The sequence below is a fragment of the Trichosurus vulpecula genome, chromosome 5, assembly GCF_011100635.1.
Source record: "Trichosurus vulpecula isolate mTriVul1 chromosome 5, mTriVul1.pri, whole genome shotgun sequence".
Lineage (NCBI taxonomy): Eukaryota > Metazoa > Chordata > Mammalia > Diprotodontia > Phalangeridae > Trichosurus > Trichosurus vulpecula.
The window spans coordinates 291,103,156-291,120,123 of NC_050577.1; the positions used below are offsets into that span (position 1 = coordinate 291,103,156).

Consider the following 16,968-nt stretch of genomic DNA (forward strand, 5'->3'; position numbering starts at 1 on the left):
GAGAATTTTAGTAAATGAAAGTGTGCTTTTTGTCCCCAGGATGTTTTAGCACCATGTGAAGTGGGGGGAGGAGGAGGGAGCACAGGAAGCCCCACTGAACTTATACTTGGGGCCCAGGCTGAATAGGAGTTTAAATCCAAGCCTTGGTTGGGTTAGAGGCTGCCAAGAAAAATGCCTCCTCCCCCCCCACCCCAAGAGGGTCCTTCGCTTCACAACCATGCACTTGGTTTCATTCAGCCCCCTCTTGCTAGAAGCCCTGGGGATGGCGGGTCAATTAACATTCCTTCTGCTCTCCAATCCAAAGTCAACTGTACAAGAAACAGACTGGCTTTGCTACAGCTATCCAGAGAACACTGTGTTCCGGGAGAGTGGGCATCTGGGGTGGTGGAAAAGACACTGAGTTTGCGGTTACACGATTGGAGGGCCAGAGGATTTAGTGCTGAGAGGGCTCGCAGAAGCCACCTCAGCCACCTCCCTTCTTTTACAGCTAGGGAAAACTGAGGCCCAGAGAGGTGATGTAACAAAGAGTCATAAATCCAAAGGTGGAAAGGCCTGTAGAGGCCACCTCGGCCACCTCCCTTCTGTTACAGCTAGGGAAACCACGGCTCAACCCCCTCACTCACCAGATGAGGAAAATGAGGCCCCCAAAGAGATAATGATTTGCTGCTGATGATAAAGGTAGCAAGTAGCTATGGCAGGAGTTGAACCCAGGTCCTTTGGCTCCAGGTTCATGCCTCTTCATTAGCTCTTTCATCCCTCACTAGGCACGTGCCATGTTCAAGGAAGTCTCTCCTCACTTAATCAGGCCAACTCTGGCCTCAACACTGACCAAATGAATGGCCCTGGGGTCAAAGGTCACCCTTGTTGATGATCGGTCCACCAATCCACCCACTACTAAGAGCCAACAGGCGCAAAGCTCAATGAGCCTCCGTGAGAGACAACAAATACATGTCTAAATCAATAGGGCATGAATATGAAATGAATAAAAATATATTCCAAGTTGTTCAATCCCAGGCAGTTGGGGAGAGCAGCAAAGGCTTCATGCACAATGATAATGAGCTAGGATTTATATAGCACTTTCCACGTGCCAACCACTGTGCTAACGCTTTACAAGTGTTATCCCATTGAATCCTTACAACAACCTTGTGACAGACGTGCTGTTATTAGTTCCATTTTATAGATGAGGAAACTGAGGCTTGCCCAGGGCTACACAGCTAGTGTGTGCCTGAGGCTAGATTTGAACTCGGGTCTTCCTGACTTCAAGTCCAATGCTCTGTCCACTGTCCCACCCAGCTGCCTCTATCAGAAGATGATGCTTGGTCTTCATCTGCTAAGGAGAGGGATGCTTTGAGGCAGAAGTGACAAGGGTGTGCATTCCAGATTTGGGGAACCGCCAGGGCAAAAGCTTGGAAACTGAAGATGGAGTCGAGTGATGGCCAGTTTGATGGAATGGTAGAGGATGGTGGGGGAGGGATGTCCAGTGGGGATGGAAGGACGGGCAGGGGCCAGGTTCTGAAGGGCTTTCAAAGCTAAACAGAAATTTCTGTTTTATCCCAGACGCAATAGGAAGCCACTAGAGTTGATTGATTCACACGTTCAGATCGACACAGAAGGAAAATTGCTTTGGCAACAGGGCGAGGGATGGAATGGAGTGGGGACAGACTTGAGGCAGGCGAACTCATTAGGAGGCTGTCGGTGTGAGATAAGAGCCTGGACTCAGTGGGGGCTAGGGGAGCGGAGAGAAGGATCAGTTGGAGAGATGGTTTAAAGATCTGGCAACAGATTAAATATGTGGGACAGCGAAGAGGAAGGCGGTGAGGACATAAACTTGCGAGACTGGAAGGATGTTGGTGCCTTCCACAGGAATAAAGAAATTTGGAAGAGGGGGGGATTTGGGGGGAAGACATATTGAGTGAAGATGACTATAATCATACAACGTGGAGTGTCCAAAAAGCAACTGGGGACATGGAAATGAAAATCAAGGGAGGAGCCGCTTGGTAGGCCAGTGCCCCCTCCCTGTGGCAAAGCCACAAGACAAGGAGCCTGGGGTCCTTAAGCCACCAAGTGAGCTTTGCTGAGTGGTCCTTGGTCAGATTTAATCTCATAGCAGGTATCTGAGCTGATATTTCTGTGGCCTCCGTGGGGAATGAGGGTAGTTAGGGAGAAACCACCACATCCAAAAGCTGCAGAATACCTTAGGTTGAGTATTTGTCCATAACATTGGGCAAACTAAGTCACCTCTATGACCCTCTGTTTCTTCATCTGAGAAATGAAGAGAATTATACTCCTACAACACTCCCTTTAATGGCTGTTGACAGGGTGAGAGACTTGATAAACTGTAACAAGTGAGGAATGTGAGCTAGTGCAAGCATAACTAAGTCATTCGTGTTATAAATAGTTACTAGTTACGAGTGCTACAAAGAGCTACTGAGGCTGACTGCCCAGTGTTAACTGATTCATTCTGGTTTCCTGTGCTGGTGACTACAAGGGGTGGAAACAGAAATGTTCGGCTAGCCATTTACAAAAGCCAAGGCTTTCATCAGCAGGACAGGGTCAGGCCAGGAGGCAGGTGATCAGTAAAGCCTGAAGCTAGACACATGGCAAGCCCAGGCACGACTCGGAGAGCTGTTTATGTGCAGACCAGCAATAGCATCTGTCAGGGGCACCTAAGGGGTAATCTCCCAGGAAACAATTAGGTTTGGGTTCTTTGGGGGCAGAGGGGTTCTGCACACTTAATCTAGTGATGCCTTCATTCATCAGAAGTGAGTCGTCTTGGTAGAGTGAGCATAAAAGTGGGAGATGTTTAGCTTGGATTTATTCAGTTGTTCATAGAATCCTAGAATGTCAGAGCTGGAGTTAGGGAAGGGGTTGTCCTTAGAACAGGGAGTGTCAGCTGGGAGAGTCTTTAGCACACAGATTATTCAAAGTGGATGAGATCTCAACATCAAATATTAGAGCTGGAAGTGACCTTAGAACAGAGAACTCTGAAGGTGGGGAGAAAGCTTAGAATATGGGATATCAGAATTGGGAGGGGCCTTAGAACAGGGAAGGTCAGAGCTGGGAGGGGCCTTAGAACAGGCAATGTCAGAGCTTGGAGGGAGTTTAGAACAGGAAAGGTCAGAGATGGGAGGGAGCTCAGAATAGGGGATGTCAGAGCTGGAAGGGGCCTTAGAACAGGGAATGTCAGAGCTGAGAAGGCACTTAGAACAGGGATGTCGTACCAGGGCTGGATCTTAGAACTTGAGTTTTCAGAGCCAGGAGGGCCCTTCAGATGTGGAATGTCAGAGGAACAAGGAAATTTAGAACATGGAGTGTCAGACCTAGGAACACAGAATGTGTCTTGGAACACAGAATGTCTGAGTTGGGATGGATCTGAGAACAGAGAATGTTAGAATGTGAATATCATAAAAGATCTTAGGGCACAGAACACCAGAGCTGGGAAGGTCCTGAAAACATGCACCATTGGAGCTGGATGAGATTTGAATGATTTTCTAGTCCAGTCCTCCCCAATTTTACAAAAGAGACCACTGAGGCCCAGAGATGGGCAATGATTTGGCCAAAGTCACCCAGCAAGTTCGTTCTAGAACTACCTCAGACCCAAAATGCAAAATCACAAGTTCATATACCCAGGGCTAGAAGACCTAAATCTTGGATTCTCTATTTCTTTGGAGAAAAGATCAATGGCTCTAAAGTCATAGGATCTGGGTTCAAATCCTGCCTCTGACATTGGTCTCCTGTGTATCCTTGGACAAGTTACTTCCCCTCTCTGAGTCTCATTTCATCATTTGAAAAATCAGAGGCTGGAGGAGGTGGCCTATAGAGCTATGATCTTATTATTCTGTGTCACTTCACTTTGCTGGGACTCAGTTTCCTCATCTGTAAAATGAGACAACTGGACTAGATAGCCTCAGAGGTCCCTTCAAACTCCAAAGCTATGATCTATGCTCCTGAGATTGAGTACAAGCACCTTATGGACACTGAGCCTTCATGGGCAGTGACTTGCCCAAGGTCACTTGAGCTCATGCACAAAGCTGCCACTGGATAACCATGTGACCTGTGCCAAGCTGTCTGACTTCTGTGGGAATCATTTTTCCTTGTTGCGAGATGGGGATGAAAATATTCCTCACCTCAAACCAAAGTTACATGGGGCTAGAGGACAGGAATCACAGCTCTCATTCTGGCAATATGTACATTTCCCATGATTGGTCTTCGATGAAAAGAAGGTTTTGGGGAATGTCTCCCCAGGACTTCATAAAAACCAAGTTTCCCATTTAAAAGATGTGGCATCGGGCTTGCATATTGTAGCTGATTTCTAAGTCAGCCCAGGAAGACAAGTCAAAATGCTTAGGCTACTCATGTCCAGCTGCCATCTTGAATGCTCCTTTGGCTGATCCAGTCAAATCCAGAATTGACATGAAGTAGAAAGAGATTATACAACTTCTGATCTGGAGGAGACTTTGGAGAATATTAAACCTATTGTTCCTATTTTATGTGAGGCCAAGGTCCCATGTCTAGGGTCGGAGTTAATGGATGGGACTGGGGCTAGAACCCAGGAGCTTGACTCCTAGCTTAGCATTATCTCTATCATATCCCTGATTGGGTCCAAAAGAGATAAAGAAGAAGAAAAGTATCTGGGACATCATCACAATCCCTCCCTCTTCAGACTTTGCAAGTCTTGGTGAATCTCATGCAAATAATTAGCATTTGGCCTTGGGCTCTCCTTCTACTCCATCAGTAAAGATGTATAGAATCTCAGTACTGGCAGAGACCTCCGACATCTGGGTCAATCCTAACCCATTTTGCAGAGGAGAAGAGTGAAGACTAGGCAGGCAGGGGAGGCAGAGACTTGCCCAAAGTCACACAGGAACTTAGTTTGTCACGTGGGAATAGGATCTAAAACTAGAACAGTTAATCCAACCTCTCATTTTACAAATAGGGAAACTGAGACTCAGATTGGTAGAATGACCTCATCAAGGTCATGCAGGTAGCCAGTCATTGGTAAGTCATGGGCTCGAGGAGATATTAGATCAGGGGTAGGGTACCTGCAGCCTCGAGGCCCTCTAGGTCCTCAAGTGCAGCCCTTTGACTGAATCCAAACTTCACAGAACAAATCCTCTTAATAAAAGGATTCATTCTATAAAACTTGGACTCAGTCAAAAGGCTGCACCCAAGGACCTAGAAGGCCACATGTGGCCTCCAGGCCACAGGTTCCCCACCCCTGCCTTGGATATCTACTCCATAAATCATAGAACCTATAACCAGATGGGACCCTGGGAGTCTTTGTGTGTTTCCTGGGCCCCTCTAGAATCTATGAAGCATATGGAGCCCTTCTCAAAACAATGTTCTTAAATCTATAATAAAATGAAATATATAAGATTGCAAAGGAAACCAGATAGATTAAAATATCATTATCAAAATATTTTTTAAAAGTTCAAAGAATCCAGGTGAAGAAGACCTGATCTGGTCCAAACCTCTCCTTTTCCTGATGAGAAAACAGACAGAGAAAATCAGTGGGACTTGGTCAAAGTCACATATGCCAGTGAACAGAAGAATCATTGGGCCATTTGCATTCAGGTCTCCTCATTGGGGATGGGGAAGAGAAAGGGGAAGGAACACACATTTATAGAGAGGCAGGCACTGTGCTAAGAGCTTTTTACACATATCTCATTTGAGGTTTACAACAACCCTACCAGTTGGGTGCTATTATTAGCTAGCAGAGTGACTTCCCCAAGGTCATACATCTGGTAAGAGTGGTAGACCTAATTAGAACTCAGGTCTTCCTGACTCCAGGCCCGGTACTCTATCCTGCTATACCACAGTGACATCTATCACAAGCCTAGCAATTCCTGAGGAGGCAGTGTGGGTCAGTTGAAAGAATACTGACTCTGGAGTCAGACAACTTGGATTCAAATCTTACCTCTGATGCTTATTACCTGAATGATGTTGGGCAAGGTATTTAAACTCCATGAGCCTCAGTTTCCTCATACAGAAAATGGGAGAGTTGGACTACATGACCTTTAAAGTCCTTTCTGAGTGCCCCATGATGGGGCCAAGCAATCGATGGCACCACCTCAAGCCAATGATCTGGGTGTGGTTTGGATTAACAACCTTTTTTTTTACTCTCTTCTAGCTGGTCATGCAGTATCTCTACTATGGTGGTCCAGAGTCACTTCTTATTAAGAACAATGAGATAATGGAGGTTTGTCAAGTTTCACCTGGGATTTCTGTAAGCCTGGGTTGTCACGGGGCCCTACTTTGCTCCTGGGAAGCCTTAGGAAGACAGACATCGGTGCTGGGGGTGGAGAAGCAGGAACTTGGCTCAGAATAGCTCAGAGTTAGGAAGACCAGTTTGGGGGCTGTTCCAGTAGTTAGGAGTGAAGAGCTATGGATCTGGACTATGCTAATTGATGAGAAATCAGAGTAAAAGAGCAGATGTGACAAACAGTAATCCAGTGCTGCTGACAAACAGGAGCTCCCCTAGCTGGGAAGAACTGATGGTTTCAGTCATTCTTTTGAGAAACACCTGCTCAGTTCGAGGCATTGAAGTAAGTGCTTTGGAGTATACAGAGAGATATAATAGATAGTCCTTGTTATCAGTCAATTAGTAAGCACTTACTAAGTTCCTGTAGAGTACCAGGCATTCTACAGCTGGATGGTAAGCATGAAAGGACAAAAATAAAACCGTTCTCACCATTGAGGTGTCATGGCATCACCTTCCTGATGTCATGGTCCTCTTCGAGAGCAACGGACAAACCACAACAACATTCAGTTAGAGGGTGCAGCATGTGTGGGGTCAGAGATAACTGGAGAAGGCTTCCTCCCACACATCCATAAATAAATAAATAAACATTTATATTATATATACACATGTATATATGCATGTGTATATTTGCACATACATACACATGTATAATCATACCTGTCTACACAGCCATGTGTGTACATATATATGCATATATGTGTACATGTGTCTGTTGGGATATGCAGAAATAAGCCTCCAAATGTGTTTATCTCTGGACCCCATGTGGGAACATAGATGTTCTCTTAAGAAGGGTTCCCAACACACACACATATATATGTATGAATGTATTTTATATTACCTAAAATATATTGTATATGGCACTTCTGCTGTACATTTACATATATATATATGCATATACACACAGATAAATATATAATGTATAGCAGACATGTCAAACTCATGGTTGTGACCAACAAAACTCTCAAGTACAGCCTGAGTCAGATTAAAATGTCCTCGGGAAATGTTTAACAAAATAAATAAAAACATAATACCAAATAGATAATGTTCATTTGTGTTTTTCTGAGTCAATAGGCAGCCCACAGGGGTCCACTTCTATTTGAGTTTGACCTCACTGCTGTACAGAAATAGCCAGAAAATAAGCCAGTGTGTGAAAAGTACAAATCACTAAGAGGAGTTCAAGAGATGGAAGGAAGGGCAGCCAGTTGGTTCAAGGCAGACTTCACGGAGGAGTGAGCCTTTGAACTGGGTACAATGTCAAGATTAAGGGATTCGGACTTTGGTTGGTAGACAGTAAGGGGCCACTGAAGGTTTCTGAGTACTGGAATGAGAAGATCAAAGCTTTGGCTTGGTGATGTTTTTAGGCTGAATTAGAGGGGAGAGGAAGAAAGGAGGCAGGTAGACCCATCAGGAGGCCAGGGAAATGGTTCAAGTGGGAGCTGCTAAGAGGCCGGACTAGGATGGGAGCTAGGACAGAAGGGAGGAAATGGGTGCTTCTAGGAAAGACTCAACAGATGAGGCTGATTCGATGTGAGCAGCGAGGGAGAGAGAGGAATCAGAGGTGACGCTGGGGTTTCTTTTATATACGTTGAGAGTCAGTCCCTTTCAAGGCAGCATGACTGACAGCCTCCCTTTGTGGGTATTTTTTTTATTTTAGCTCCTGTCTGCCGCCAAGTTTTTCCAGCTCGAAGCTTTGCAGAGGCATTGTGAGATCATCTGTGCGAAAGGGATCAACACCGACAACTGTGTGGATATATACAACCATGCCAAGGTATTAATGCCCCCAGCCTCTTTCCTGGGGGCAACGAGCATCGACAGAAGAGGGATCTGGTTTGTGCAAACACCCTGGGACTGTTTCTGGGTGACTGCCTTGCCAGACTTAGATGCCCCAGAGAGGGATGTCCTACCCCCATGATGTCCGTGTCATCAGATCTGTTCTTGTCCCTAGGGCAGAGAAAAGGCCTGGGGCAGGAGTGTCTGACTGGGGGATGGGTTAGGGGCCCACTGTCTGATATCACTGCCCTAGAAAGTTGCCTCTCAGCCCCCCAGGTAAGGTATGAAGGGGAAGGTAGGAAATGAAGAAACAGGAGCCTGTAGGGAGAAGGAAGCTGAGATGAGCACAGCAGGACAGGACAGACCAGCAGAGTGCCATGAGACCAGGGGGAAGAGGGAAGCAGCAGCTGTTGCAAGCAGGGGACTGTGCCTCCCTCCTGGGGAGGAGGCATACATGCCCATGTTGGTTCCTTGGGACAAAAGCCCTGAGCACAGTATCTGATACATAGTGGGTGCTATGTAAATCTTTATTCCCCCTTTCCACGCCCCATCCCTAGTTAGGGCTCTTGGCACACAGTAGGTTCTTTGTAAATGCTCGTTGGTCAACTGACTGAATGTCAGAGAGGAGAGGAGGAAGGGGTCTGGATGGCCCTCCTCTCCTTCCTAGATCCCTGCTGTTTGCTTTCCATGGGACCTTAATCACCCCTTAACCTCTCTGGGCTTCTGTTTCTTCCTCTATAAAATGAGGTGCTTTGACTAGGAGATCTCTGGGGTCTCTTCCAGTTCTAAATTTGTGATCTTCCTGGGCAGGCCACTCTCCATGATGTGACTTCTCTCTGGGCCTCAGTTTCCCCCTCAGTAAAATGAGGGAGTTGGACTAAGTGGCCTCTAAGGGACCCTTCCCACTCTAGGTCTATGACCCTCTGGTCCCATGATCCATTTTTAGACCTGTCGCTGCTCTAGGAAAAAGTAAATGCCTGTCTCTCCTTCATCGCCACCCCCCGCCCCGAACTAGGCTGAACCCCCAGTCAGCCAGAAGCCATCTACCTGGGGCCCTCAGCGAACCAGGGGATCTGGGGAAAGCTTTTGTGAGCAGCCTGCAGCCTCTCCACTCCCCAGCTGAGGAGGCCTGGGGGATGGGGAAGGGAGGACAGCTCACTTTTTGTTCAGCTCAAAGGACTATTAAGCAGGCTGATGTCGAACTTAAACCACCACCACCACCACCACACCTTTCTCTCTGTCTCTCCTCTCTCTCTGTCACACACACACACACACACACACACACACACACACATCTATCTACCCATCTATATATCTCTCATTTGTCTTTCTATCTATTTTTCTATTTCTTTCTGGTTTTTGATTGGCCCCCTTTTTCTTTTCTTTTTCTTTTTTCCCTTCCTCCCTTCCCTCCTTCCTTCCTTTCTTTCTTTTTTTCTTTCTTATCTGCCTTTTAACATATATTGATAAAGGATATTCTAAATGCTAAGAAGATCAGGTTTAGAAAGCCTTGAAAGAGGGGATAATAATCTGGAGCTAAGACTTTGGGGACACTCTTTATTTGATCTGGGATGTAATAGGGAGCCCCTGAACTTAATGAGTACAAGGGTGACATGATCAGACCTGTGCTTTACAAAGATCACTCTAACAGCCGAATAGAGGATGGCCTGGAGTGGGGAGAGACTTAAGGTAGGGAAACCAACCAACTGCTATTGCCCCAGCCCAGGCACACTCTCTCTGTGTCTCTCTCTTTCTGTGTGTGTGTGTGTGTGTGTGTCTGTGTGTCTGTCTGTCTGTCTCTGTCTCTTGATATCTTTGTCTCTGTCTATGTTTCTCTCTCTGTCTCTCTGTTTCTCTCTGTCTGTCTCTGTGTCTCTCTGTCTCTCTCTCTGTCTGTCTGTCTCTGTCTCTCTGTCCCTCTGTGCATCTCTGTCTCTGACTCTCTGTTTCAGTCTCTCTCTGTCTCTCTCTCTCTCTCCTTCAAAGCCAAATCCTGTAGAGCTGTCAGTAGAAAATTCCTTCCCTTTACATAGTTCCCACAGCAGGAGGATATTTTGGACAAAATGCTTCTTTAACTGCAACTCAATGAGATCAATAGTGGAGCCATCATCACCCCCATTTCACAGAGGAGGAAAGTGAGGCAGAGAGGTGTAGTGAGACCCCTAGTGAGCGGCAGAGTCAGCACTTTCCTCATGGCCAAGCCATCATCTTCTGTCCCTCGGATCCTTTCCCCCCACACCATCAATACTCCCCCACCAGCCCACAATCCAGCTTCACATGGATTCCATTACTGGCAGATGGTGCTCCAAGTGGAGAATCATTTCACAAGGACTGTGGGATGGGAGAGGGAGAGCAGCCCTTGGCCTTGGACCTTAGGAAATATGAGAAGGCAGATATAAACAGCCACATTCCAAATGTCAAACAGGACCCCGACAATACTAAGTCTAACCCCTTGTGACAACTCTCCATATAGGAAGAGGCCAATGATGAGTTTTATTTTAGCAATCCTGATTTTCCAGCAAAGCTGTCCAGAATTAGGAAGGCTGCATCTTTCAGCACATTTTCTTAATTTACAAAGGAGGAGGGGTGCATTGGTAAATGTTTAACAACCAGCTCTCCAGGAAGGGAGCGGAGAAGATGTGTGCATGATACACTTTTAGGTTTAACTTGCATTATTAATATTTTCTCCATCACTTTCTTAAGTCTAGACAATGAACAAAACGATCCTTCAAGCCCTGATTTGTTGTGTTTCCTGATTTCCAAGGTGGAAATAAATGCTCACACGAAAAATGTGACAATTGGCTCTCTGGTATAAGCTGGCTCTAGTACACTCTTGTAAAAAAGCAAGCAAAGATTTTTATATCCAATGGAGTAAGCCGGAGGTTGGGAACCATCGGAATAGTGAGGTGGGATAGGAGGACCAGGATTTCATTAATATTCATGATAGCTAGCATTTATGTAGGATCCTTCACAGGCACCTAGGCAGCGCTGTAGTGCACAGAGTGCTGGGCTTGGAATGAGGGAGACTCCTCTTCCTGAGTTCAAATCCAACCTCAGACACTTACTAGCTGTGTGACCTTGGGCAAGTCACTTCACCCAGTTTGCCTCAGTTTCCTCATCTGTAAAATGAGCTGGAGAAGGAAATGGCGAACCACTGCAGTGTCTTAGCCAAGAAAACCCCAAATGGAGTTTCAGAAAGTAGGACATGATGAAACGATTGGACAACAAAACATAGGATCCTTTACTAATAAATGAAATACGACCAACAGAGTATTTTATGGTTTATGAGGCACCTGACAAATGTTAACTCATTTGATTCTCACAACAACCCCAGGAGGTAGGTGCTATCATTATCTCCATCTTACAGTTGAGGAAACTGAGGCAAGCAGCATTCAGTGACTTGCCCAGGGTCACACAGCTACGAAGTGTCTGAGGCCGGATTTAAACTCAGGTCTTCTAGGCTCCAGACATGAGGCTCTAGCTACTACACCACCTCGCTGCCCTGCAGTCAGAGCACCTGGGTTCAAATCCTGGCTCTGTAGTTTTGTAACTGGTCTCTAAAGTTCCTTCTCTCTCTAATACTCTCTGTGATTCTACAGATCTAGTCGGGTGTAATGGAAGGAACTCTAGGCTAGGAGTCTAAGGGATCTGGGTTTGAATTCTGCCTCCCGCACTAACTGGCTGGCCTAAAGAAAGTCATTTCTCCTTCCAGCCTGGACTTGCATTAGCCAGGCTCTAGGGTCCTTTCTAACTCCAGTTTTATGAGTCTATAAGGGCTCCATTTCCTCTTGGGCAGGCTGAGTTAATAGTCATACTAATTCATTCAAGCCATTAGGATACCACTGAGCACCTTTCCAGTTTTATGTCCTAAATGACACGTCCTTTTTGCTTGCAGATGGTTGGCTCAGTGGGTTACAGCTCTGTGCTAATGAGGCCAAGGTCATGGGCACACTTCCCATGTACTCCACGAAGCAACACACTTAAAAAAAAAAAAAAAACATTTGTCATTAATGATTTCTCCTTTCTTGGATCATTGTCACAGCTCAGTGTCTCCTCCCCACCTCTGCCCTCCCTGTCCTCTCCTCGTCTGTCCAGGGGAGGAGGATGCCCCAATGTAATGAGGAAGTACAGCTTAGCAAAATAAATGAACATGCTGGCCAGGCTGTAAAATACGTGCTTCATTTCTGCCTCATCTCTGCCAAGAAGAGATCTAATAGCATCCTACACATAGGTCTGGAAAGGACCTTAGAAGCCACCATCCAATCCAACCCAGAGAAGTGACTTGTCCAAGTTCATGGGATCATAGATATAGAGGCCATCTAGTCTGACCCCCTTATATTACAGATGAGGGAACTGATACCCAGAGAGAAGTGACTTGTCCGAGTCACACAGGGAGGATCCCTGGATTAAGAGCCAGAAGATACCTTGGAGACCATCTAGTCTGACCCCCTCAGCTTCTTTGTTTGTTGGGGGTTGGGCTTGATGGCCTCCAAGCCTCATCCAGATCCAGATGTTGGATCTAGGCTCCTCTAGAACCACAGCTGGCCACTGGTCAGAGCTGGGGTGTCTGTCAGTGTGATTTTCCTTCCTCTCTTATTCCTCTCCTGTCTTTACTCTGCATCAGTTCATATAAACCTTCCCAAGTTTCTCTGAATTCTCCATTTCTCCACTATCCTTGTCATTCCTTCCAGGGAAGGTAATACTCCCTTTACACACTGGCATGTGTTCAGTTATGCCTCCAATCAGGGGGCATCTACACTGCTTCTGATTCTATCCCACCACAGAAAACTGAGGTAATGTCCCAAGTCTACTCTCAGCAGACCCCTTCCCTGAACATAGCCTCATCCGACCCGTCTGGATGCAGTCTGGATCCCCCACTGCAGGGTGGGATCTTAGCTCTAGAACTGGAAGGAGACTCAAAGAACCATCTGATTCCACCCCCTCATTTTACAGATGCGAGAACTGAAGGCAGGAAAGGGAAGTGACTGAAGCAAAGTTGCACTGATGGTCCGCGGCAGAGCCAGGATTTGAGCCCCAGTGCTCTGATTACAAATCCAGCACTACCACGCTGTCCCCGAGTCACCATTCTAAAGTTCTGTTCTCCTAAATGCTGATCAGTAATCAGTTGGTCAACAAGCAGTTATTAAGTGCCTAATGTGTGCCAGGTGCAGAGCTAGATTCTTGGGCTATAAATGTAAAAGTGAGACCAGCCTTGTCCTTGGGGAGCTTCCATTCTGCTCCCCGAGAAAGCACTGCTTACTTTCATCGCCCTCTCATTGACTCTTGGGCTCCATCCCCTCCATTTCCACCTCCTCCCTCCCAAGCCCAACTACATGGGTCTTGATTGTCTTGTATTCTTTCTAAGTAAGGTGACAGGCCCTGGGCATTTACTGTTTTAACCTAGGTGTGGGCCTTATCTGCAGACACATGGGGGCACACTAACGTGGGTTAGCAGAGAACTGGTACAGTGAGAATGAGAGGACTTTGGTTCAAATCCTACCTTTGTCACTTCCTACCTTTGCGACCTTAGACAAGTCGCTTTGCTTCTCTTGGCCTCAGTTTCCTCATCTGTAAACTGAAGGTCCCTTCCAGATCCAAGCTTGTGTTTCTATATATCCCTTTGCCTCACTAGGACTCAGTTTCCTCACCTGTAAGATGAGGGTTTGGAAGAGATCCCTCACACCTTGGCAGGTACAAGGGTCATGCTCACTGTCTTCTTCTCCTCTTTCCCCAGTTCCTCGGTGTCACAGAGCTCTCGACCTACTGCGAAGGTTACTTCCTCAAGAACATGATGGTCCTCATTGAGAACGAGGCCTTCAAGCAGCTTTTGTACGATAAAAACGGAGAAGCATCGGGTCAGGATGTGCTCCAGGACTTGCAGAGGACGTTGGCAATCAGGATACAATCCATTCACCTCTCATCTTCCAAAGGCTCTATTGTATAAACCCCCTCGACGAGAGGGCACTTGAACGGGACCTCCCAAGCTCCCTGGCTTCGTCAGCTTCCAATGAATACACACAATTCCAACTGGCATGTTCTTGTCTGGACCCAGGAGCTGTTTCTGCTGCCCTGGCTCCTCCTGGCTCAGTGACTGTATACAGCTCGAAGGCATTCCTAACACCAAGGAGATCCTGCTGATCACCTGAGAGTGACTGGGTCCTGCTTTGGAAATCCAGTGATGGGACCATAGAGCTGTGACCCCACTTTGAGCACCCCTTGAAGCACACCCATTTGTGCTGGGGACTGCTGATGGAAAAATACTCAACCAGCAGTGGTTGGGCTTCCCAATGCCAGATGGAGCATGGTCCAGTACCCACCCCTAAGAGCATCCCCGTATGCACTTCAGAGACTGGTGGTTGCAGGTTTAGTGAGATTCCATCATGCCTGAGAGACGGTTGGGACTGTTGCAATTGTGAGAAACAGTCTTGGCAAATTTTTAGGGGTGGGGACTTTTTAAAAAATATGTTCATAAAAAACAAATGGGGTCGCCTTGTAGTTCAAAAATATATTTCTAAAAAGCTTAAAAGTTCCTTTTCGACAGAATTGTGTATAAGGATCTAAGTTTGGGATTTTTCCTTTTTTTTAAAAAAAAAGGTCAAAGGTACTCCCTGTGTCAGTGCAAAAGACGAGATTCCCACCGGTGTTGTTTATCAGCTGGTTTAATCTTGCCTCGCCAACCACAGAGACACACATGAGGTACACTGCCAACAACCACCTCCAGTTCTGCCATTGAAGAAACAATTGTGCATGTTAATTGTTATTTGGGGTTCAAACAAAGGAGCAACTTTTCCTCCTGCCCACCAAAGCCTTTGCATGGGGCTGGACCTGGGCCATGTGATATCCATGCTACGTAGTTGCCAAGGATTCCACGGGACATCTCACAGGACAACGTCATCTCTCGCTCCACTGCCATTTTGTGAAGCCAGTGCTGCCCATTTCTTTTGCTGGTGGAGCATCATAATGCAATGGTTTCCATGGGATCACGCTGGTAGAAACTGAATTTTGAGGGAAGCCAAGGGTGGGTTGGGGGTGGGAAGGGGTTTGGGGGAGGGAGGGAGAACATAAGAGCATTTAGCATTTATCCCAGGGCTCTCTTCTCTTCTAGTAAGATATCAGTACTTTGCTACCGACCAGAGAGTGTAACTATGTTAGACTATTTGTTGTGACTAAATATGTAATATAGAATGATTCCCTACTACATCCCAAGAATGGACGGTCTAGGGTTCTCAATCATGGACATTTACCACCGGGCCTCAGTTTCCTTCGAAAGTCAATAGCAAGCAAGAGAGATGGGGGAGGGGCCACAATGACTTCTTAGAACCTTTCACACATCCTTGTTTTGAAATATCCATGACTGCAGCAAAGACTCTTCACCATTCGGGGCGACATAATGATATCAACTTCCTTCTCTCCTAGCATGCCTCTTCAGAAATTACCACCCATCCCCCAAAATCTCTGTTTCAGAAAAGCTTCCCCTTCCCTTTGTAGCACGAGGTAATTTTTTGGTCCATTACTCAGAATGTTTGATGTCAATGGCCGCTTCATGTTTCCACCTCCTGGCATGCCCGGGCCACCTGCTCCCATTCCCAGGTGTTATCCGCCCATCAGCTAGGAATCGATTTGTTGGCATCAGTGTGTCAATCCTCTCCTATACTTGGTCATTTGGAAAGCCTCTCAGGTTCCCTCTGAGCAGAAGGGGAGAACTAAAATGACTTCCTGCCCATCCCAGGTAAAGGTCCATAGCATGTGATCTAGCAGGAAGCCTCCCACCACGTCTCTCTGTCTGTCCGTGTCCTCAAAGATGCTGTCTGAGATGTACCTCTCCTGGTAACTTCCTGTCCTTGAATGTTAAACGCTAGAGCAGAGCAGCCCGGCCTTGGCTTGTGTGATGGCAACCCTCCCCCACCCCCCCAATGGTGTTTCTGTTCGAGCTTGGTGTGCTTTCTCTGTCATTAAAGCAAACATGATTTTTCCATGCTGTGATCATTTGTATGGAACACAACTAACTCAAGTGGCCCCTCCAAAGCTGGCCTTCTCTTGATATGCACTTGAAAATCCTCCCCTGAAAATAAAAATGTTGTCCCTTAAAAACTTGTGGGAGGTGGGTATTGACGTAAATCAGGCTTCCGTTGAGCTATGTCTTCAAGATGGAAGGGAAACAAAGCCTTCCTCCACTATTCAGGTGCCAGGCCCGTCCACTTTCATCCCATCTAGTCCTCAGCCAAGTCAAGTCACATCAGCAAACATTGACTAAGCATTTATTCTGTGCCTGTCACTGTGTTGAGCTCTGAGGATTCAAAGAAAGACCAAAAAAATGGTCCGTGCCATCAAGGAGCTCACAGTCTCCTGCAGGACACAACATACAAATAACTATGTACAGGCAAGCTCTATTCAGAATAAATGGGAGGTAAGCTCGGGGGGACAGCCCTAGTAGGTGGGTGGACCAGTCAGGGCCTCCTGCAGAAGGTGGGATTGGAGAGGATTCTTGAAGGAAGCAAGGAGACCAAGGTGGGGAGAGAAAGCATTCCAAAAAGGAGAGGGGACAGTCAAGCAAAAGGCGACAATTGTCGAGGGACAGTGAGAAATCCAGTGCCCTTGGAACGCAGACTATGTGGAAAAGAGTATGAAGTGTAAAGAGACTGGAGAGGTAGGAAGGGCCAGGTTCCCAGAGGCTTAAGAGTCTCAGGGAGGGTTTTATACATGGTGTCCCATAAAAGCTTAAAACTATATAAAGACTTTGGGGACCACTCTGTATTTGATCTGGGAGGCAAAAGGGAGCCCCTGGAATTCAGCGAGTACAGAGATGACATGATCAGACCTGTGCTTTAGGAAGATCCCTCGGACAGTCAAATAGAGGACAGGCAGAAGTGGGGAAGAGTCTTGAGGCAGGGAAACCAGCTGGCGGCCATGGCCCTAGCCCAGGTACTATATGACAA

The 16,968-nt window shown here is 46.7% G+C and overlaps 1 protein-coding gene across 1 annotated transcript in view; it reads left to right on the forward strand.

The window, feature by feature from the left end:
- Positions 1–14,077, forward strand: part of BTBD11 (BTB domain containing 11) — a 365,146-nt gene extending 351,069 nt beyond the window's left edge. Inside the window, 3 exon segments of the mRNA XM_036760805.1 lie at positions 6,131–6,199; positions 7,917–8,030; positions 13,767–14,077. Of these exon segments, the coding sequence (XP_036616700.1) occupies positions 6,131–6,199; positions 7,917–8,030; positions 13,767–13,976 (393 nt within the window). The 3' untranslated portion in view covers positions 13,977–14,077.
- The last annotated feature ends 2,891 nt before the right edge of the window (positions 14,078–16,968 follow it).